Raw genomic sequence first — 22,574 nt, forward strand, 5'->3', positions numbered from 1 at the left:
AACTGGCTTTAATCTTCCACAAATTAACCTTGGCAATTGTTGAGGAAGGATGTATGTAAATAAAGATACTGGAGTTAGTTGGAGGTAGTTTGTCAACCTCTGCCGTGGATGTATAGATAACAGTGGAAACAACTTGCACTGCTCGACTTTCATTTCTTATCCGGAGACGTTAACCATTTTGGGTAAATAAACATTATGGACTAATAACTATTCTGAGTTAATAACATTCCATAGTTAATAATGATGAGTTCATGATTATCCTGGGTTAATAATCATCCTGGGTCAGTAACAATCCTGGGCCAAATAAGCATCCATCCTGAGTTAATAACCAGAAGATCCTCGTCTCTCATATGCTACAGAACAGATCAACATTAAGGCTTCAACTTGCTACCACAACAAACACTAACAATCCAGTTGTGAAAGTTAACGCTCACACTTAGTTATAGAGGGCCGGGAGCTAGAACATAACCGTTTCGCTGTCTCTGTTAATATTAACCAAGTTCTTCTACAGGGCCATGAGCTACAACAAATAATAATTCTCACACCTCTACAGGGCCAGGAGCTACAACAAATAATAATTCTCACACCTCTACAGGGCCAGGAGCTACAACACAACGTATCTGCTGGGGTAATTATCAGCAACCAGAGTCTGGTACTACAGCGTGTGGAAAAATCTGCGTCAGGTCACTACTCCTGCGTCGCCTCTAACATCGAGGGTGACGGACAGTCGAGCCCCATCAAGCTCAGGGTGAAATGTGAGTTAAAACAGTCTCTGTACTCTCTCAAATGTTTGTTCCACATGTTGTGTCTCCCATCAAGGTAGAGCGAGTCAAGGAATCAGCCACTGGCCTTTATTAACCACTAAGGCAGAAAGATTTCAAGAAGGAAACATTGACCATCACTCAGTCAGTAGCAGTCTTATCGAGTTTCCACACAACTCTCTCTTAAATGTTTCAACTTTGTATATTTTATTTATGGTTCTTCAGGTATGGACGTTGTCCGTACCTGAGAAACTTGCACCTATGGTCGTAGAGCATCTGAGGATTTGTGCGTAATCATGTTCCTTGGATCAAGGGCTCAGGAGTATTTTATTTTACCATGAAACTATAAACCATACTGATTTCATCAATTTATAAACCAGCAGAGTTTTCCAAGTTGCAAGATACTTTTGCAACTTCCACATTACATTTTTTAGGGGTTGCAAAACTTAAGATGGAAACCAAGAACATCGGTTGTATTCTTAACTGGTGTTTCACCTGGCAACTTGATTACAAGGATTGAACATTAAAATGGTATAAAATACCGACAGGTTGTTAGGTAAGACACATATGCAACAGTTAGGTATCTTTATTTCGAAACGTTTCGCCTACACAGTAGGCTTCTTCAGTCGAGTACAGAAAAGTTGATAGAAGCAGAAGATACTTGAAGACGATGTAATCAGTCCATCACCCTTAAAGTTTTGAGGTTGTCAGTCCCTCAGTCTGGAGAAGAGCATTGTTCCATAGTATGAAACAATATGGAACAATGCTCTTCTCCAGACTGAGGGACTGACCACCTCAAAACTTTAAGGGTGATGGACTGATTACATCGTCTTCAAGTATCTTCTGCTTCTATCAACTTTTCTGTACTCGACTGAAGAAGCCTACTGTGTAGGCGAAACGTTTCATAATAAAGATACCTAACTGTTGCATACGTGTCTTGATTACAAGGATGTTATTAGCACATTTAGTTTAGTCACTGTTTTCAATTCGATTATCTAACTTGCATTTTAGTTTTTTTTTTTTTTTGAGATTATTACAAAGTCTTCTGAGTTTGTTATAACATTGATCTTCAACTCACGAAATCGTAATGACACGATTGCAAACAAACCATACCACGGGTGGGATTTGAACCCGCGGTCAGAGAGTCTCAAAACTCCAGACCGTTGCGTTAGCCACTAAAGCGACGGTCTGGAGTTTTGAGACTCTGACCGCGGGTTCAGATCCCGCCCGTGGTATGATTGATCTTTGTTTCCATACCGATGATATAGCATGATTAAAGCAATATTTTTTTTTAATCTCACTATTTTGAATGCCTTTTCTTCAATTTTAGTAATTTCAGTGTTTCTGAAGAACAATTATCATGAAATTATAAAAAAGGCGACCTTTGGCAAAATAAATTTAGGCAAAATATGTTCATACAGTTTTTTGGGTTTTAATTAAGCTGAATTTTAAGATTATGTAACTTGTTCAGCGCAGAAGATAAATGAGAAACAAAGTGAGTAAGATTAGGAGAGCCAACAGACCCCTGGCAGTCTTCAAGCTGGCACTGGACAAGCACCTCAAGTCGGTACCTGACCAGCCGGGCTGTGGCTCGTACGTTGGATTGCGTGCAGCCAGCAGTAACAGCCTGGTTGATCAGGCCCTGATCCACCAGGAGGCCTGGTCACAGACCGGGCCGCGGGGGGGTTGGCCCCCGGAACTCTCTACAGGTAAACTCCAGGCTTACTGAGAATATTCTGAAGGGTCGTGTGGCAGCCATTACTGCAGTGGCATCAGAGTCAACAACTATACAGGGTGGGCCAAAACTAGGCTCACAGATGTTTCACTATTCGTTCACGTTTTCGATTTAATTTATCAAAACCATAATTCCAAATCTAAAGCCGTACTGGAAGTGTGAAAATGCCGAGCAGGTGCAGGAGTTAAATTTATACCTACTAAGTGTAACCCTACTTTTGACCCACCCTGTATAGAGTAGTGTAGGAGCACATAGCGGGGTTCCCACAACGTAACTATGTTGTGGAGCAGGGTAGCAGCACACAGTAAATGTTCCACAATGTAACCATCATATATAATAAGGTAACAGTACACAGTAGTGGGTTCCCACACTGCAGCTTTTACATAAGAACATAAGAAAGAAGGAACACTACAACAGGCATACTGGCCTATGCGAGGCAGGTCCAATTCTCCTACCGGCTTAAGCTCACTGACCTAGTAACCTTAAGCTCACTGACCGTCTGACCTCACTAGGTCAGTGAGGTCAGACAAGTCACTTAAAGGAGGAGCACAGCATCGGACCTAGTAGCACAAGCTAGTCAGGTCCAACACCCACCCACCCACACCTACTCATGTATTTATCCAACCTATTTTTAAAACTACACGTCTTAGCTTCTATGACGGTACTCGGGAGTTTGTTCCACTCGTCCACACCTCTATTACCAAACCAGTGCTTTCCTATATCCTTCCTGAATCTGAATTTTTCCAATTTAAAGCCATTGCTGCGAGTCCTGTCTATGTTAGATATTTTTAGCACGCTATTTACATCCCCTTTATTAATTCCTGTTTTCCATTTATACACCTCAATCATATCACCCCTAATACTACGCCTTTCTAGAGTGCAGATTCAGGGCCCTCAGTCTATCCTCATAGGGAAGATTTCTGATACAGGGGATCATCTTTGTCATCCTCCTCTGTACGTTTTCCTCTGCATTTATATCCATTCTGTAATACGGTGACCAAAACTGTGCAGCATAATCTAAATGCGGCCCAACCAAGGATATATAGAGTTGAATAACAACCTGAGGACTTCTATTATTTATACTTCTTGCTATGAAGCCAAGTATTCTGTTAGCTTTATTGCGAACACTAATGCACTGTTGTCTAGGTTTTAGATTACTACTGACCAGAACTCCTAAATCATTTCGCAATCCGCAACATTAAGATCCACATTATTTAGTTTATATATGGCATGGTTATTTTAACAGTACACTGTGGTAGATTCCCACACTGCAGCTTTCATATGTAGTGGATTAGCAGTACACAGTGGTGGGTTCCCACACTGTAAATCATATTCATTAAGGGAACTGTACACTGGGGATTCACTCAATACAATTATCACATACATTAGGGTAGCAGCACACTATGGTGGGTGTGCTGCTACCATATACAGTAGGGTCGTAATATAATTTTGAGTAAAAGAACGTTAAAAGTGACTGGACTTTCTGTTACCCCCTCAGACGCACCTGTGTGCCGAACACCTCAGATGACGTACCACGGAGCCGCCAGGAATGAACAAGTGAACATTCCCTGCTACCTGGACGCTTACCCTAGTCCCACCTCCTTCAGGTGGACCTTCAACAACAGCGGCGAGAGTGCCGATATTCCCAAGGTGACTCAGATCTTGTTGATGACTGAGACATTTGTGTAACTCTTGGGTATCTTTATTGTGAAACATTTCGCCAATCAGCGGCTTCCTCAGTCCAGTACATAGAAGGACAGATGAAGATCAGAAGGAGTTTGAGGCAATCAGTCCTTCAGCTTGGAGTCGATGTGATCAGTCCATCGACTCCAGGCTGATGGACTGATTACCTCAAATTCCTTCTGATCCTCATCTATTCTTCTCTGTACTGGACTGATGAAGCCGCTTGTTGGCGAAACGTTTCCACATTAAAGATACCCAGGTATTACACAAGTGTCTCACTAACGGAATCAGGTCTTAATAACTCTGAATTATTAAACATTTTAATAGATGAGGATCGATCCTCCAGCACATTTTGTGCTGAATAATTTACATTGGTATAATGTTTTATTAGACTTAATACAAAATAATACGTCACAATACAGTAACATACAATTCTCCCAATTCAGTTTGAAGTAGCTAGAGGTAAGTCCATGTTGGGTATCTATGACAAGCAGTACTGGAGGCTTAGTCCTTCGTTCACTAGTCGCAAGACAAACACGCTACTCATTTATACTTACAATCTCTCTCTCCCTCCCAACTTTTGTCTCTCCCTCTGCTATCTCATCTCTCTCTCTCTCTCTCCTATATTAAAGTCAAGTATTTTCTGTATCAGGAGCACATCCAGCTGCTAGAGTCAGGATCGACAGTAAGCTACACACCCAACAACGAGCTGGACTACGGCACACTCTTGTGTTGGGGCACCAACTCTGTGGGTCACCAAAGACGACCTTGTGTCTTCCATGTCTTTCCTGCTGGTGAGTTTCTTCTATATTGCTGATTTTATTTTTTTTCAATGAGTTTGGTAATGTCTATTTAAGTGCTTTGCTAAGTGTCTTGCACTCTCACTAACGGACTTACTGTCTCATCATTCTACCTTAGTCTCTTACCTTCATCTCATAAACTGTCTCATTTATGTCTCTTATCTCTTGTTAGCTTCTCATCTTCTCGTACACCGTTCCTGAAAATGACTAGTTACATAACCCAATATACAAGTGACTATCACTATATAAAACCCAATACACAAATGACTATCACTATATAAAACCCAATACACAAGTGACTGCTACGTAGAGACGCCACCATTGTTTTCGCTGCCAGGCGCAAGATATCGCAGCCTTTCATTTAAAACCTCTGATATACCCCGTATTCGACTTTTGATATTTTATCAACATGAATGGAGGTAAGGGAATGAAAACTGGACTTATAATCAACCAAAAATTCTATGACACGAATTCCCCAACTTCTAACAAACGCATGGAAAGTAGGCGGTCTACAATAACTCCTGGGAAATCACTACACTCCTGCACTTCTGGCTAGTATTGACAAGCAAGAGAAAGCTACATCAGTACTACGAAGTATCTACATATAATTACAAGTTGTTGCCAATGAAGCTACCAGAATAACTGAGCTAGAACCCATTGTAAATCAGCATACAAACATGCAAAATGAAGCTGCACAGACTACACAAGAACTTAAATTCTCTTCAGTCATAAATTAACGTAAGCTGCTAGAGCTGGAGAATCTCTACACCCAGCAAGTTGAAGCAGCCGACCAGCATGCAGATGTGATGGAGCAGCAACTACTGAATAACTGTGATCAGGAAGTGTTCAGTTTTCCCACTGAAAAACGAGGTGAAATCTGTGTTGAACAGAGCTTGAGGCTTCTAAAAATAACCAAAATATAATATGGAAGCCACACACGTCAAGGAAACACAGAGGACAGGTAAACCAGTGGTTTACGCCTCGCCGTCCATAAAGATCAAATTCGCTAATAGCTCTATAAAAAGAGGGTCTTATCAAAGCTGCCGTAGCTCTGTCAAACGACATGTATATCAATGATTGTGTATCCAAAAAGCGACAGAATCTATTTAGCACTACGGTAAAAGTGCATAAGTAACTCGGGTAAAATCAGCCACTCGTAATTACATTTAAGATGCCGTAATAATTACTAAGACTTCTAACTCATTATAAAGACATGAAACACTAACGTACAAAAGACCTCAAAACGTTTCTCTCACCTCCCGATACATCGCCAGATCAAACATCCTCAGCATCTTAAAACACATTGCTAAATGCTTCACATGTATCGTGCATGTTAGATATCAAAGTGTTTATATATGTGTAGTATCTTTTGTACCAAAGTATTCAATGCAGCCAATACATGTATCACATTACTGTCCAGTGACTGCAACAATTTACAATGAGAATAACTCAAAATACAGTGAATGGAAAAATTTATAAGAATAACTCAAAATACAGTGACTAGAACAATTTATACCTGGAGGGTGTTCCGGGGGTCAACGCCCCCGCGGCCCGTTCCATAACCAGACCTCGCGGTGGACCAGGGCCTGATCAACCAGGCTGTTACTGACATTAGCTGTCTGTCCAGGAGAGTAACTAAAAATAAAGTGGCTGGTACAGTACAGAAGACGGAATGGCAATACAGTGGCTAGAAGGACTAAAAACACATACGTCATGTACCATAGCTGAGCAGTTTAGTTGAAGAATAAGTCGTATTAAGGAAGTTGAAACAATTTGCGAAGATGAATAAAAGTGGTAAGAACAATGAAAAGGCAAATAAATGTCACGATACTGTAGATGGGACAATAAAATCTAAGTACCATAGCTGGAACAATTAACAAGAAAACTACGCATGATAATATCGTAGCTGGAACAATTAATGCCACAATATCCAAGCTGGAATAATTAATAAGAAAAAATACAGGTCACATTAACGTAGATGGAGTACCCAAACTGGAACAACAATATACAAGTCATAATATCGTCCTGGAACAATAAAAGCAAAAATACCGCTGATGGAACAGTTAACAAGAAAAATAAAAATCACAATGCTGTGAATGGATGTTTCCACACACACACACACATACACACACATACACACACACACACACACACACACACACACACACACACACACACAAATACACACATACACACACACATACACACACATACACACACACATACACACACATACACACACACATATACACATACACACACACACACACACACACACACACACACACACACACACACACACACACACACACACACACACACACACACACACACACACACACACACACACACACACACACACACACAATCTTTGAATTTTATTTATTTAATTCATGTTAAGCGCTAGACCCATGTGGGTCATTCAGCGCAAGACGTAATAGAGGCTTGATCCTTCGTCTGCTGAGCGCCAGACAGATGCGCTTCCTATTTGTACTCACCTATATCTTTGAAGAGAAAATTTTAGATGAAGTTGTTGGTGGATCTATGACCATTTTTAGTGTGGTCTTAATAATGGTCCAGAGCGGCCATAATCCTCACCTTAAGTTTCCTCTCCATACTGAGAGTTGGCTGCTAATCCTGCGCCTTTTACCTGATAATACAATAGTAAACTTCCATAAAAAAATATTTTTTAAGACAGTATCATCCTCACAGCCGGAACTTGGCAAATATTTTGGCATAAGAAAAGTTTAACAGATTTTTAAAGAATATAAGGACACCTACATCTATATATATTATATAAGGAATCACTATAAAACAGGTGACAACCAATTTCAGGTAATACCACAGTAACACGAACCAGATTTCCTCCAGACTTGTAAGTGCAAACATAGGAAAGCTCTCAGCAATTTCTATTCTGTTATTTTTTCACTCTGGTATTTTCTCACAGACATTAAATAATATTAAAGTAATTGGTTACTTGGGTTTAATGCCTACCTACTACACTAGGGTCATTAAGGCTCCACGTAACCTTTTCACCACCAGAGAAAAAATACTTTAATCTCTCCAATAGTGATTAAAGTAAACTCTGAGCATGAATATGGTGAGAGAAATACACTTCTAGGTGTATATATGGCGTGGAAAGTGCATAACACCTAAAGGACAGGTCACGGTGATGTGATTACTACCACCACCACTACTATTACTACGTCATTGCTCTAACTTCCATCTCAAGGATTCAAAGTCTCCTGGTGAGCCAAACAACCGTTGTAACCCAATAGGCAACCCTGAGCCCCAGTATAACTGTTCCATATACGACGTGTGTTTCCCTGCAGATAATCCTGTCCCAATGCGCAACACTTGTACGTAAAATCTCTGTTTCCCCGCAGGTAAACCTGACCCAGTGAGCAACTGTTCCATGGCCAAAACATCTCTTACTGTAGACAGACCTGACCCCTGCACAACTGTTCCATGTACATCCCGTTTTCCCCGCAGGTAAACCTGACCCCGTACACAACTGTTCCACGTACAACCTGTCAGTGGAGATGGTGAACGTGCGCTGTGTAGCTGGATTTGACGGTGGTCTCCCCCAGACCTTCATGCTCGAGCTGTATGAACCTAACACCAACACTCTCCTGGCTAACTCTACCAACTCGGTGAGTCTCTCTTTGTACTCACCTATTCATAATCACATATTCGCGGTTCAATGGTTTGAGTCTTAGCTCCTGGCCCTCCTAGGCTCTGCAGGGGCTAAGATTTACTCCCTCCTATTCGCCTTTCAGCTTTCATTTTCCTGTTTTAAAATTACGTATGAAGCAATACACAAATAACCCGCACACTTAGAGAGAAGCTTATGACGACGTTTCGGTTCGACTTGGACCATTTACAAAGTCACAGTATGACTTTGTAAATGGTCCAAGTCGGACTGAAACATCGTCGTAAGCTTCTCTCGTATGTGCGGGTTATTTGTGTATTGTTCCAGTCACGGTATTGTGCTTCTTTATTCTTTAAGGTATGGAGTCTGCTTCCACGGTTTCTTCGTCCTGGTAATTTTCCACATTCTGACCACCTAAAATCTGAAGAATACTTTCTGGCATCTCCATAATTCCTGTATGTCTTCAACATCACACTGTGCTGCTGTACGTCTGTTTCTGCTTCATCAACACATTATTCCTATCCGGCCTTCCTGTTCACCGAGCTTTTTTTGTCATCTCTCTCCTGGTTCTTTATCTCTAACCCCTCAAGGAAGGTTCCTTGATGTTGGTGAGGGGCTCTTGATTTAGGGAACTGGATCTGTACTCCAGTTCCCCGAATTAAGCCTGAATGCCTTCCACATCCCCCCCAGGCGCTGTATAATCCTCCGGGTTTAGCGCTTCCCCCTTGATTATAATAATAATCTTTATCTCTAAAGACGCTAGGTTCAGTTTCATTAGTCTCTTATCATAGTTTATTCCTCTCGGCTCCAGAACTAGTCTTTTGCATTTTTTTTTCAGCTTCTTGACATGTTTCATACTGATGCTGATTTTTTCAAGATGAGTCTGAAATGTAGTACTGAATATAGGGCTCTGCATGACTCTGAGATTCCTGAAACTAATTTTAAACCTATTAATAACCCATTAGCTACAAACTATTAGGTTGATGGGCACCTCTGGCTGTATGATTGGTACTAAACTCACATTTATGGTCCCCATAATTAAGGTTTGCTGTCTCTGCTTACAGAGCCTATACTCATTTTCCGGTCTTCTTTCCTCTTCGTTAATTTTCATAACCTTAAAAAGATAACAGTTTCTCAGGATTCATTTGCAGCCTTTTTCTCGCCATCTGTTTTCATCTCTTCATTACTTTCACATTATCTGCAGAGATACATCTGACTGGTTTGTTATTACACCAGATAGCGTCGGTCCCAATACACATCTTTGTGGAACCTCTCTTGTGGCTCTTAGTAATCCTAAACTCTCTTCTGAAACAATCACTCTTTGCTGCCCTCCCATTAGGTATTGCTTCATTTACTGTTGCTCAAACTCTGCTACTCTTTGTAGATGAATGGTTCAGAGAACCGACATGTTGATAAATTAGACACATGTGCAACTCTTGGGTATCTTTAATGAGGAAACGTTTCGCCACACAGTGGCTTCATCAGTCCATACAAAGGAGAATCTTGAAGAACATGAGGAGAATGAGGTAATCAGTCCTTCAACCTTGAGCCGATGTGGTCAGTCCATCAGGATTGATGGACTGACCACATCGACTCAAGGTTGAAGGACTGAATACCTCATTCTCCTCCTGTTCTTCAAGACTCTGCTACTCTGTCTACTTCTTGAGTTTTATCGCAGACCTTCGTGAGGTAGTGTGTCAAATGCCGTCTTGCAGTCCACCATGTTGCCCAGACATTCTAATTACCTTGTTATATAAATCAAGCAGGTTTGTGTAAGACAAGATTCGCCTTCTCTAAACCTCCGCTGGTTTTTATATATGATTATCATCTCCATTACTTTACACAGTAGAATCTTAGGTGACACTTTCCCAGGTCTAAGTGTCTGAAGCATCAAGTTCACTAAAGTGTTTGTTTACCCTGTTGTGTATGAGGCCGTTAGTGCGCTCTAACTCCTTTACTATCTCGCGCTGCCACTGTTTCCTTTAAGAACACCTCTTCAAATCATTATTCAACTCCTGGCAAACTTTTTGGTTCTCGTGAACTCTCCTCCTCATTTCATTAGTATTTACTAGGACTTCTACCCTCGTCTTTCTTAAGAAGAAATTTTGGTTGAGTTGGCTTTTTTTCCTCACCTGTGAGAATGTTTCTGGAATTTTCTTCTGTCCTGCGCTTTCAAAAGTTCTTCCATGTTGTCGGTCTTCTAACTGTTCTTCTTTGTATCACTGTTGCTACCAGCATTTCTTCTTCCAGGTATACAGTCCTCCTCTGCCTCCTGGTACATTTCAACTAGGCATTTCATTATCTAAGTCATGACTTTTCTTCCAGTCCTTTTCTCTCATCCTTGCATAGTTTGTCTCTGAAAGCTGTTCTCTCTGCTAGTCTTCCCTCGATGTTTACTTCCACAAGTTGTTCGAAAATCATATTTTGTTTTGCCTACATCAAATGCAGTGATGGTATATACTTCATCCAGTCTTGCTGGTTTATCACATCTTCCATCTTTTCCTTCTTGTGTCCCTATAATGCTGACATCAAATCTTCAACCACCAACTCCATCGTCTAACCTTCCATGTTCCTAGTCTTCTGCCCGAGTCCGTCTTTTTGTTTTCGGCGAAAATTATCCCTGGTTAAGTTGCTGTGCTTCGTTCATATTTGTTTTATATGCCCACTGTGGTGTTAGCAACTGGCTAGTTGTAGGTGGTGGTCTGCTGCTATTTGGTAGTAGGATATAAATTACTGTTAATACTACTTTGACTCCCCAAGTTTTGGTCATGCCCACTAAATAATCATTTGGCTTATTTCTATTTATCTTTCCTACTGCCTCAAAACTCTATTGATTTCTTCTTAGCAGTGCCACTTCTCTTCCTTTTCTGTTACCTCTTTCTTTTCCCCATTACTTAATATCCTGCTGGGAATATTGCATCTGTTATCTTTCAAAATGGTTTTGTCTCTGTGACAGCTGTTGCACCTGTGGTTGCACTAGGCATTCTTTCTCTTTGTATTCATCATTCTTGTTAATTATTCCATTTGCATGCTATTGAGCTTTTTGTTCTTTTAAAGGGAAATGAGGGTAGGCCTAGAGATGGGCTTACTGAGAGCTGGGCAGGGAAGGCAGCCTTGAGATATTTCTGGAGGCTGGATACTCCTTCTCTTTAGCTTCTGACGAAATTTGATGTTTTTTCCCTCATGCTCCTTCCACTATTCTCTCTCTCCATTTCTGTTCTGTCCCAATCCAAATATTCATGGTGATATCTCCTTGTGCTTCTCAAGAAAGTTTTCTCTCTCGAGATCCTGCCTTGAGCTACTTCTCAAAAGAAAGCTGTTGTAATCAGGCATCATTTGCCTCGAAGAAAACTGGCCCTATGAAAACTTTCCATCCGGAATAATGCTTTCTTTCCTGAATGTTCAATGATCTCCAGAATAAAACTTTCTCTTCAATATTCAATGATCTCTGGAATACTTTCTCTTCAATATTCAATGATCTCCGGAATAAAACTTTCTCTTCAATATTCAATGATCTCTGGAATAAAACTTTCTCTCCTTAATGTTCAATGATCTCTGAAATAAAACTTTCATCAATATTCAATGATTTCTGGAATAATACTTTCTCTGCTCAATGTTCAGTGCTATCTACAGTCTGTTGTTCTTTATCTTCCTTTATCTCCCTGACCAACCATCAACCTCCCGAAGCCAATAAATTATCATCGGCCTCTTTCTACCTCCCCATTATCTTCCTACAAGATTACCATGCTAGCAGTCATGCGATGGATGTCTGTCTTCTCTAAGCATCCCCTGTGCCTTCCTGCCTCTTGTCACCATCTATAGTAGTTATCTATTTTCTTTCTTCGTATTTCCTCTGCCCCTTCTTGTGTTCCATTCATTATCACCGGCCATTAAAGTGTTCCCCTAATATTTTTACAGACTCCTTCGGCTTTATCAGCATTGGTTAGCATTCCTTCCTCCTTGTTCCAGTCTTTCTTCTCTTGCTTATTAAAGCAAGTTGTTCCAGTCTTTCTTCTCTTGCTTATTAAAGCAAGAGAAGAAAGACTGGAACAAGGGGGAAGGAACGCTAACCACTGCTGATAAAACCGAAGGAGTCTGTAAAAATATTAGGGGAACACTTTAATGGCCGGTGATAATGAATGGAACACAAGAAGGGGCAGAGGAAATACGAAGAAAGTCCAAAATTTTCTTCTGGAAAACTCTTATGTTTACTAGTCGTCAAATATTGCTACTCTTCAACTAAGCAACCAGCAGGTCTAAGAATTGCTGTCTACTTTCTTATCTCCCCTTCTCTCCTCTTCTATGACTGCATTTTTTTTCAGTTCCCTATTTTCTTTTCATGTGGGTTCCAGTCAGTCATGTGCTAGTAAGACACATAGGCAACAGTTAGGCAACTATATTCCGAAACGTTTCACCTACAGACTTCCTCAGTTGAGTACAGAAAGTAGGCAGGAGCAGTAAAGATGTTAAGACGATATAATCAGTCCATCACCCTTGAAGATGTAGATTTAAGGTTGTCAGTCCCTCAGCCTGGAGAAGAGTTCTGTTCCATAGCCTGGAACAATGTGAAGATCAAGAGAGCGACTGTGGAGACTTGTATACTTTCGGAAGGAGAGGTGTATAGTAGAAGAAGAAAGAATGTAATCACTGAGAGGCCAAGTCCCTCTCAGGTCCAACCATTCTCACTTGAAAAAGTGAGAAGAGTTGTGTATGTTTATTACTTACCAACCTGTCAATATTGTATACCATTTTCATATTCTGTCAGACACTAACACAATGGCATCCTGGTACAGAAAACACCTTGGGCAATTTTTTCAAGTGAGAATTGCTGGATCTGAGAGGGACGTGATCTCTCAGTGTTTACATTCTTTATTCTACTACTCTACACCTCTCCTTCCGACAGTATGTAAGTCTCCACATTGTCACTTGATATTCACATCATTTCAAACTATGGAACAGAACTCTTCTCCAGGCTGAGGGACTGACAACCTCAAATCTATGTCTTCAAGGGTGATGGACTGATTACATCGTCTTCACATCTCTACTGCTCCTGCCTACTTTCTGTACTCGACTGAAGAAGCCTACTGTGTAGGCGAAACGTTTTTGAATAAAGACGCCTAACTGTTGCCCATGTGTAAACTCCAGGTATGTGCCTTATTTACCAAGGTGGTGAACTATCTTGGTTATTTTTTTTCCATTTTCTTTCATTTCCTGCCACTAAAAAATCACTTGGAGTGGAGTTTTCATAACTGCTGTAACTACTATGAATTGTTTTATGGGGTGTGTACTTCCTGGTCCCTTTTAAGTGGTAGGCAGGGCAGTTGGTGTTGTAACATTGTTTTTTAAGGACTGAAGAGTGGCACATCTCAGGGTGGAAGAATTTGCAAGAGGTAGAACTACACACAGGAGGTCGCGGCATTTTTTGGGATGCTCAAAGTTGCATGTCCCATTCGTTTTCCTCGATATTCCATGCTTAAAGATGTTCCAAGCATAGAATTTGCACCATTTTGCTTTTGATTGGATACAATTAGTACTGGATGTATTCCCAATTTGTGCAGATCTTAAAACTGCACTACGGTCTTCAATAGCAAGCCAGAGACACCACCATCTGTTTTCAGGAGGCCAACATTTTTCCCGGAAGAGGACTCCTCTACTACATCTGTAATAGGAGCTATGGCTGTGGTAGAGTCATTAGCTGAATCCAGATTAGCACCAAGGCTGGAGGCTGAGTCTGAGTCAGCCCTATGACAGGGGATTGAGCTAGTTGATGTTTTTGTTTTCTGTATTGTTTCCAGTGGGTGTCTATTTTTCGGGTCAACTGTTGTAGACTGGGCATTCTGAATGTTAAACTTTACTCCTTTCCCATCCTCTCATACTCTATATATTTTGGGTAGACTACCCAGAAGTTCCTTATTGTTTTCATGCTTATTATTTATTAACCTCCTGAGTACTTTCCTGATACCTGTCCAGAGTTCCACATCCTTATTGCAGATCCAGAAACACCTTTCTAGATGGATGTTGTTTGTGGATGCAGTGTTTATTCTTGCACAGGATACATGTTTGGAAAAACTAAGGTTGCATGTAATTCTGGATTTTTTCATAACTTTGCACATGGTGGGGATTAAACTTTAGTAGCTACTTGTCAGACCAGGCCTACAGTATGTCCAGATCTATTTGTAACCTTTTCTTGTCCACGTCTGCTTATATTCTCCTTATTAGTTTCATATCTGCCAACAAGAATACCTTTGTTTCCATCCCTTTCGTCATGTCATTCACATTTATAAAAATCAGGACCAGCCCTAGGACTGACCCTTGTGGAACCCCGCTCGTCAGATGCACCTATTCCCACACCTCTTCACAGACAATCACTCGTTGTTTCCTTTCCGTCAGGTATGCCCTGATCCATTATAGTGCTTTCCCTGTTATTCCTGCTTACTCTCCTAGCTTTTGTACCAACTTTTTTGGTCAGTACTGTGTCAAAAGCCTTCCTAGAGTTCACGTCCCTCTCTCTCCTGTCTTACTTTTGATGCCTTGTAAAGCTCCAGTACGTTCGTGATACAGGATTTACTATCTTGAAAGCCGTATCTTGTCGGTATTATATACCATTCGTACACAACTTGTCAGACACTGCAACATCATGGAATCTTAATTCGGACTTGAGTCCTGGAGATGGGAAGTACAGTGCCTGCACTCTGAAGGAGGGGTGTTAATGTTGCAGTTTAAAAACTGTAGTGTAAAGCACCCTTCTGGCAAGACAGTGATGGAGCGAATGATGGTGAAAGTTTTTCTTTTTCGGGCCACCCTGCCTTGGTGGGAATCGGCCAGTGTGATAATATAAATAAAAAAAAAATGTACATAACCTACACGACTACGACAACTACTACTACAACTAACCCATCTCTTTGGGAAGGACCTACTTCCACTGGGGAATCCCGCCTACCAGTGAATATGCCCTCGTCTGCTACACCTGACGTTACTATATAAGCGCCAGGCTCCTTTCTTCTGCTTCAGAATCTCCACGACTATGGTGCTCTTTGCACCTACTCCTAGGTTGAGGGACTGATTACCTCATCTTCTGTACATAGTTCTACTGTCTTCAAGTTATGTCCTAGAATTTGTATTGATAAAGCCACTGGATGGCGAAACGTCTACAATAAAGATACCCAGATGTTGCACATGTGTCTTAATCTCATCTTGTCGGTATTATATACCATTCGTACACACACTAAGAGAGTTTGTATTCAAGTAACACCTGATGGGTAAAAACCTTACAATCAACTTAAAGTAATGTCATGTGCAGTTGTTTAGGGCAAAAAGCTCCGAGCATCTGCATGCCTGGGATATTTAGAATGGAGGAGCACTGCAGCAGGTTTACTGGCTCATGCTAGGCAAGTCCCTCTCAAAACAAACCATTTCCCCACCCCACCTAATTGTCTCATCTTAGTGTTTATCTTCGAGTCCTGCTTGTCAGCTGTGAGATATGAATATTAATGAATATAACATTCCTTTGGTGTCTGAGCACACTAGAAACCTCGCGCGCTCACAACATGAGAAAGTGTGGCGAGATCAAATTATTCCCGTACCTTCATCTTCTCGTGACCACCCGACTAGACCTCCTTTCAACTACGCCATTTAATCAAGCCTTACACATCCTTCCATTCAACTCGCTACTCCGTCAATACGTCCTTTCAATCACCCACTACGCCTCGCACCACAACTTTATGACCCCCAACCAACCACCACCTCCCCCCTTCACTTTCATCTATTCATCCCCCACAACTCTAACTTCCCCTCTACACTTTCCATATGCATCTAATGCTCCATTCAATCTTCCTGCCCCTACATCTTCCAACCACTCCCTCCTATACCTCCTTCCGACCAGCGCTATACACCTCATTAAACCACACTCCATACAAGTAATTTCTATAAGTTTATTCAGGCATACACAAATACAGTTACATAGATTATCATACATAGCAGCATATTTGTAAAAAAAAAAAATAGGATAACCCACTCCAGCACCTTTTTCCAACCACTCTCCTGCAACACTTATTAATCACCTGCTACACAAGTCTAAAACCACAACCAAAAACCTCCTTCCAGCCACGTACACTTTCTTCCAACCACTCTTATACTTTCAACTATTCCCCATTACACCTTCCATTTATTTCACTACACCTCTGTCTAACTACGCCCTTACGCCATTTACGTCTAACCAGATTTAAACACAATCTGGGGGAGAAATGGAAGAAAATCTGTTTGTGTGTCAGTTATATGACGACTCTGTCAGCTGAGGTGTTGGTTACATGACCGAGGTTTTTCTGACGTTGGTATCCGTCATATAATTACTCACTGGAAATTTTGTCTTGTGACAAACACTTTCCTGACAATAATGTAAGTTACATGAGGATCCGCTCAACACAGCTTTCGTCCCGCTTAATGGAGCTTTCGTCCAGTACCCAAGGCTTTCCTGACGCAGGCTTTAGTCATACAATATTTTGTTCAGCGGAGTTACTGGTTATATGACTAAGACCATGTAACGAAGTTATTACGTTACGTAAATATATACTGGCTCCTAGGGGTAACAGCTCTGTCTAGGATATTTTAATATATTAAACAAAATACACCATCCTAGGGCTAAGCTTCTCTCTCCACAAAAAACTAGTCATTACTTATATTATCAGGAAGGGAATAGAAACTAACATGTACAAAAATATAATATATTAATAGTAACCTTAATTATACAACACAAAACCTATCTTCTATATATTACATAACAGCTCACTAGCACACTGCTACTAGTTGTTTAAAATTAAAATATATACAAACAATGGGGCTCCGTGACACTCCCCCCCCCTTCTGCCGGCCTCTTAGCCTGCTGGCAAAAACTATTAACTGTACTGGCCAAAACACAAGACCCTCCACACTAGGGCCTTAAAGGCAATATCATAAGAGTATAAACAAATTCAATATAACGACCTATGGACTAAAACTTACCCAAAATACCACCCCATACTTAAACAAACCCCAAACACCAACCCACTCTTCACGGCTCCTGGAGTATTGTTACACAAACATCTCTCCTCTCTCTTCCCCCGGCCAGTCATGACCACGTCCAATATACATCCGTTTTCAGTACAATCCTCGTCTACTGACACTATTTTAATGGATCGTTTTAAAACACATTTTTCAACAATGCCCTGCATAATACCCCCACCACCAGACCACCGGTCTCACTTAGCTAGTTGTAACCATTTGATTGCAAGTAGTCAAGGGGAAAAAAAAGGAAAAAATAACCTAAGGTTTGGGAAAGCACAAAATTCCCCACCAAAAATAAGAAAATTTGCATTAAGCACTCATTCTTTCTTAATCCCCTTGTGCAATTTTTATCATTTAAAACACGTATTATTCTTATATTGAGCACTCCTAATTCGCAGACTTGTGAAACGCGTTTGAACGTTCAGCGCTTTATAGCTTTACTCTCAAGGTTAAACTAGGAAAATGCTCCATCATAACTCAGTGTTGGCCAAACACCTATGTTAATGTATTTTACTATATATGACACAAAATTTAATACAGATGACTGGGTCAACTCTGCAGACATTGATTACATAAAATTGATTTACATCAATAGAAAAATTATGAATTGAGAAACGCTCTCTTTAAACAGCATTAATGTCCACTATCACATCTCTGCTTGCAAAAACTAAAATAGACATTAAATTACATCAGCAACCCCGTGTCTCACAGCAATGTGCAGTAAGCAAAACTGGCTGCACAAAACACATCTCTAGAAGAAATTGGAGAGCACAGGAGGGAAAATTATCAGACTTCAAAACCTGGGTAGTTAGTCACACATAAATTTTGTCTGGAGACTGTGGCCTTGAAGAAACACTGGAGTCATCACCGTTGACCCTCAAAAAAGGTGGATCTCCCAGACCTTCACCTATACCGTCATTCCAAGAAACCCCGGAGTCTCCCCACATTGATTCCCCTCCCTCCCCCCAAAAGAAAAGTGTGTCCTGGAGAAACACAACACTCAAAACACAAGATCACTATTCATTAGGGTCTTAAAGGTAATATAAGAGTACAAACCCCATACTTAAACACACACCAAATCCCAAACACCAACTTTCTCCATTCATGGCTCCCGCGGTACTGATACACAAACACCTCTCCTCCCTCTTCCCCCGGTCACCCATGACCAGGTCCAATACACGTCCATGTTCAGAACAATCCCCGTCTACTGACATTGTTTTAATGGACAGTTTTAAAAAGCATTTTTCAACAATGCCCTGCAAAATAGGCCATCATAATGTCGGTGTTAGTCACACGATGACTAACATATATTTTACCAGCTATTATAAGTAAAAACAGCATGAACACACAAATGTATCCTAATATGTTGGATTAAATCAGGAAACGGGTGGGGTATGAACCCATGGAAGATAATTCCTAAAACTGGCAGGTCAGTGCGCTAACCACTAGGCCAGCTGGCTCTAATAAGAATCATCCCTCTATCTTTCGTGTTAGTGTGACTTTGTAAATGGCCCAAGTCGGACCGAAACGTCGCCGTAAGCTTCTCTGTTCTATATATTTTTATTTCTATAAGTACTTGTACAAGGTATACAGGCCTAGCTTACATAAATGACATATTACTATATAGAAAGTCGCTGTTATGCTGAGCATTTCGGGTAAATTAGGCCAGTTTTGCCCCACTATGCGACCCACACCAGTAGACTAACACCCAGATACCCATTTTATACTGATGGGTGAACAGGGACAGCAGGTGTCCTATGGAAGCACGTCCTAATATTTTCCAGCCGTACCGAAGATTCGAACTCAGACCTGTGTGTGTGAGCCGAGTACGCTAGCGATCGAGCTACGGGACACCCAGGTTATATGTTTAAGAATCATCCAGCTAGATATATATTTCTATACACCACGGGGAGGTAGGCGTAATCCATCACTGTGACCACAAATGCAAATTTTTACAGATGAATCTAACACCAGCATGGCTGTGGCGTGCTCTAGCTCACGTTCATTTCGTGAGTTATGTTGGATTAATCTTGTGTTGTGTCTGGGTGGAGCCTCACTCAGCCGCTGCAACACAAAGCTGGAAGCCCATTGTCTCTTTAGTTATTTCCCCGAACATGGAATGCAAATGAGAAAACTTTTGTCCCTAGTGGCGAGAGTTTCCGATCCTATCAAGGCAGTGTAGAAAGCTTTGCAAGTTTGACTGCCTCATAACACGTACCTGTTTTGCTTGTCCTTAGGTGCCGGCCTTTTCAGTGGGCGGTGTAGCGCCAGGATTGGCCTTGCTTGGGGTAGTGTACTCAAGGAATGGTAAAGGCAGCAGCGAGAAGATCAGTCTTCTGGTGTACACGCTCAAGGACATGGCGGAGAGACGCACAGGTAAGTTCACAATGTCAATACTGCGATATGACTGACAGATTCATATTCTCATCGACATCACTGATCATGTAGAAGGACCTGTACAAGCATCATTGCCTGGAATTAGTAGCCAATAATCTTCAGTTCCGCAACAAAAATGACACTTTGAGTATTTTCAGTCTGTCTAAATTGAGTTTCTGTCCTCAGGGCCCAGCCGTCAGTTGCCTTCACTGACCTCTACACTACTGTATATTTCTCTATTTTTTTGCCTCGGTATTGAAGTAATAAAGCGCCTGGTGGGCGAAATATTTCCATAACAAAGTTACCTAACGTTGCAGGCGTGAGTCTCCTTTTTTCATGGTTTTAAAATCCAGAAAACAGGTTAGGACAAAAGTGTGGAATGGTTCGTGCAATTGCATGCACCAAGACTGTCACACAACAGAACAAGCTTTTGAGATGAATTTTTTTTTTTTTTTTTTTGAAAGCTTTTCCTAGTCATGTTCTGATTTAGCCCAACACGGAGTGAAACAATCACAATTTCTAAAAACTTCTACACGTGTCTTTGTCTTCACATTCGTCAAGCAGACGCTATTTCATCCACCAGGTGCGTTTGTTCCATGTGTTTAAGAAGATGGCTCTAGCTTGTCTTTCTCTCCTTGACAGCGGCGGTCAAGCCATCACCCACACATGACAAGTCATTAGAACAGCTCAGCTTGATGCCCACCATTGCGCTGGTGCTGGGGACGGTGGGCAGCCTCCTGGTGGTGGGCATCGCCATCTGCGCCATCCTGAGGCTGCGTTACTACAGCAGGCGAGGCAGAGGGCAATGCAGGCGAGGTACGATACACGAGACTCCTGCTGTTGTTGATAGTGCTTGCAACACCACCTGCAACATCAAGACTCCTTCCACCACCTCCATCCCGCCACCTGAAGCCTCGTCACACGACTCTGATGAGATGAATCCAGATGTAATTCCCCAATCAGGCGAGTATTATTGTTTAGAGAGGCAAGCACTGAAACATTCAAATCCATCCTTCCCTTTCTTCTTCTTCCTCCTCTTCTTTCTCTTCTTCTTCCTCTTCTTCTTTCTCCTCCTCCTCTTCTTCCTCCTCCTCCTCTTCTTCCCCCTCCTCTTCTTCCTCCTCCTCTTCCTCTTCTTCCTCTTCCTCCTCTTCTTCCTCCTCCTCCTCCTCCACTTCTTCCTCCTCCTCCTCTTCCTCCTCCTCCTCCTCTTCCTCCTCCTCCTCCTCCTTCTCTTCTTCCTCCTCCTCTTCTTCCTCCTCCTCCTCTTCCTCCTCCTCCTCTTCCTCCTCCTCCTCTTCCTCCTTCTCCTCTTCATCCTCCTCTTCTTAGTCCTCCTCCTCGTTGTCAGCAGGAAGAGGAGAAAATGGCGCTCACTCACTTCTAAGTAGGATACACAAGTGTTGAAATTTTGGAGATGACTGGAAGAGGCTTCCATAAACTGTTGTATCACACAGAAACCAACTTCATGAATGATCTATATAAAACAGTGTAGAGGACAACTGTGTTCGTCTATTAATTTACTTAGTAATAGTTCAGCAGGGTTAAAAATTTGACCTGGATCGGATTAGTCTAGCTGTAGTTATAAACTCGTGGAACTTCGTGTTCATCAAGAACTGCAAGAAACCCCTTTCACGTGTATTAACTATTCTATGGAGAGGGAGCATGAACACAGGGGCCATCCCACTGTCATCAAAAGCAACAGATATAGCTCCATTCCACAAAGGTGGCCGTAAAGCAGTTGCAAAGAATTACAGACCGATTACACTAACGTCCCACATCATAAAAATGTTTGAAAGGGTTCTAAGGGTTGTAAGCAGCAAGAGCGCCATCCACTTGGATACCCATCAACCGCACAACCCAGGGTAGCATGGGTTTAGAGCAAGTCGCTCCTGCCTCTCACAGCTACTGGATCACTAACATGGTCTTGGATGCACTGGAGAACAATCAAAATGCACACGCAGTATACACAGATTTTGCGAAAGCCTTCGACAAATACGATCATGGAGTAATAGCACACAGAATGCGTGATAAAGAATAACAGGAAAAGTAGGCACATGGATCTATAACTTCCTAACAAATAGAACACATACAGCAATAGTAAACAGAGTAAAGTCAGGGGAAGCTACAGCGAAAAGCTCTGTCCCACAAGGTACATTACTCGCCCCCAATCCTTTTCCTCCTGTCTGATATAGAGATGTAAGCCACAGCACTGTGTCCTCCTTTGCTGACTATACCAGAATTTGCATGACAGTGTTATCTATTGAGGACACTGCAAATCTCCAAGCAGACATAAACCAAGTCTTCAAATGGGAATCAGAAAGTAATATGAAGTTCAACGAAGACAAATTTTAATTACTCCGTTTTGGAACGCTCGGGGAAATAAGAGTTCTCTCGTAGTATAAAACAAATTCCAACACAAGAGAGCGAAAAACTAATGTGAAGGACTTGGGAGTGGTAATGGCAGAGAATCTCACTGTCAAAGATTACAACAATGTATCTACCACATCGGCTAGGAATATCATAGG

At 41.5% G+C, this 22,574-nt stretch overlaps 1 protein-coding gene and 1 long non-coding RNA gene across 2 annotated transcripts in view; one reads left to right on the top strand and one right to left on the bottom strand.

The window, feature by feature from the left end:
* Positions 1-22,574, top strand: part of LOC128696194 (nephrin-like) — a 377,731-nt gene that overhangs the window by 346,325 nt on the left and 8,832 nt on the right. Inside the window, exons 8-13 of the mRNA XM_070094859.1 lie at positions 596-755; positions 3,995-4,146; positions 4,832-4,973; positions 8,472-8,632; positions 19,908-20,046; positions 20,689-21,009. Coding sequence (XP_069950960.1) covers positions 596-755; positions 3,995-4,146; positions 4,832-4,973; positions 8,472-8,632; positions 19,908-20,046; positions 20,689-21,009 — 1,075 coding nt within the window. The remainder of the gene's footprint in view (positions 1-595; positions 756-3,994; positions 4,147-4,831; positions 4,974-8,471; positions 8,633-19,907; positions 20,047-20,688; positions 21,010-22,574) is intronic.
* The window catches only part of LOC138854067 (uncharacterized), a 343,922-nt gene that overhangs the window by 70,565 nt on the left and 250,783 nt on the right, over positions 1-22,574 (bottom strand). The window lies entirely within an intron of this gene.

Source organism: Cherax quadricarinatus, chromosome 48 (assembly GCF_038502225.1).
Source record: "Cherax quadricarinatus isolate ZL_2023a chromosome 48, ASM3850222v1, whole genome shotgun sequence".
Lineage (NCBI taxonomy): Eukaryota > Metazoa > Arthropoda > Malacostraca > Decapoda > Parastacidae > Cherax > Cherax quadricarinatus.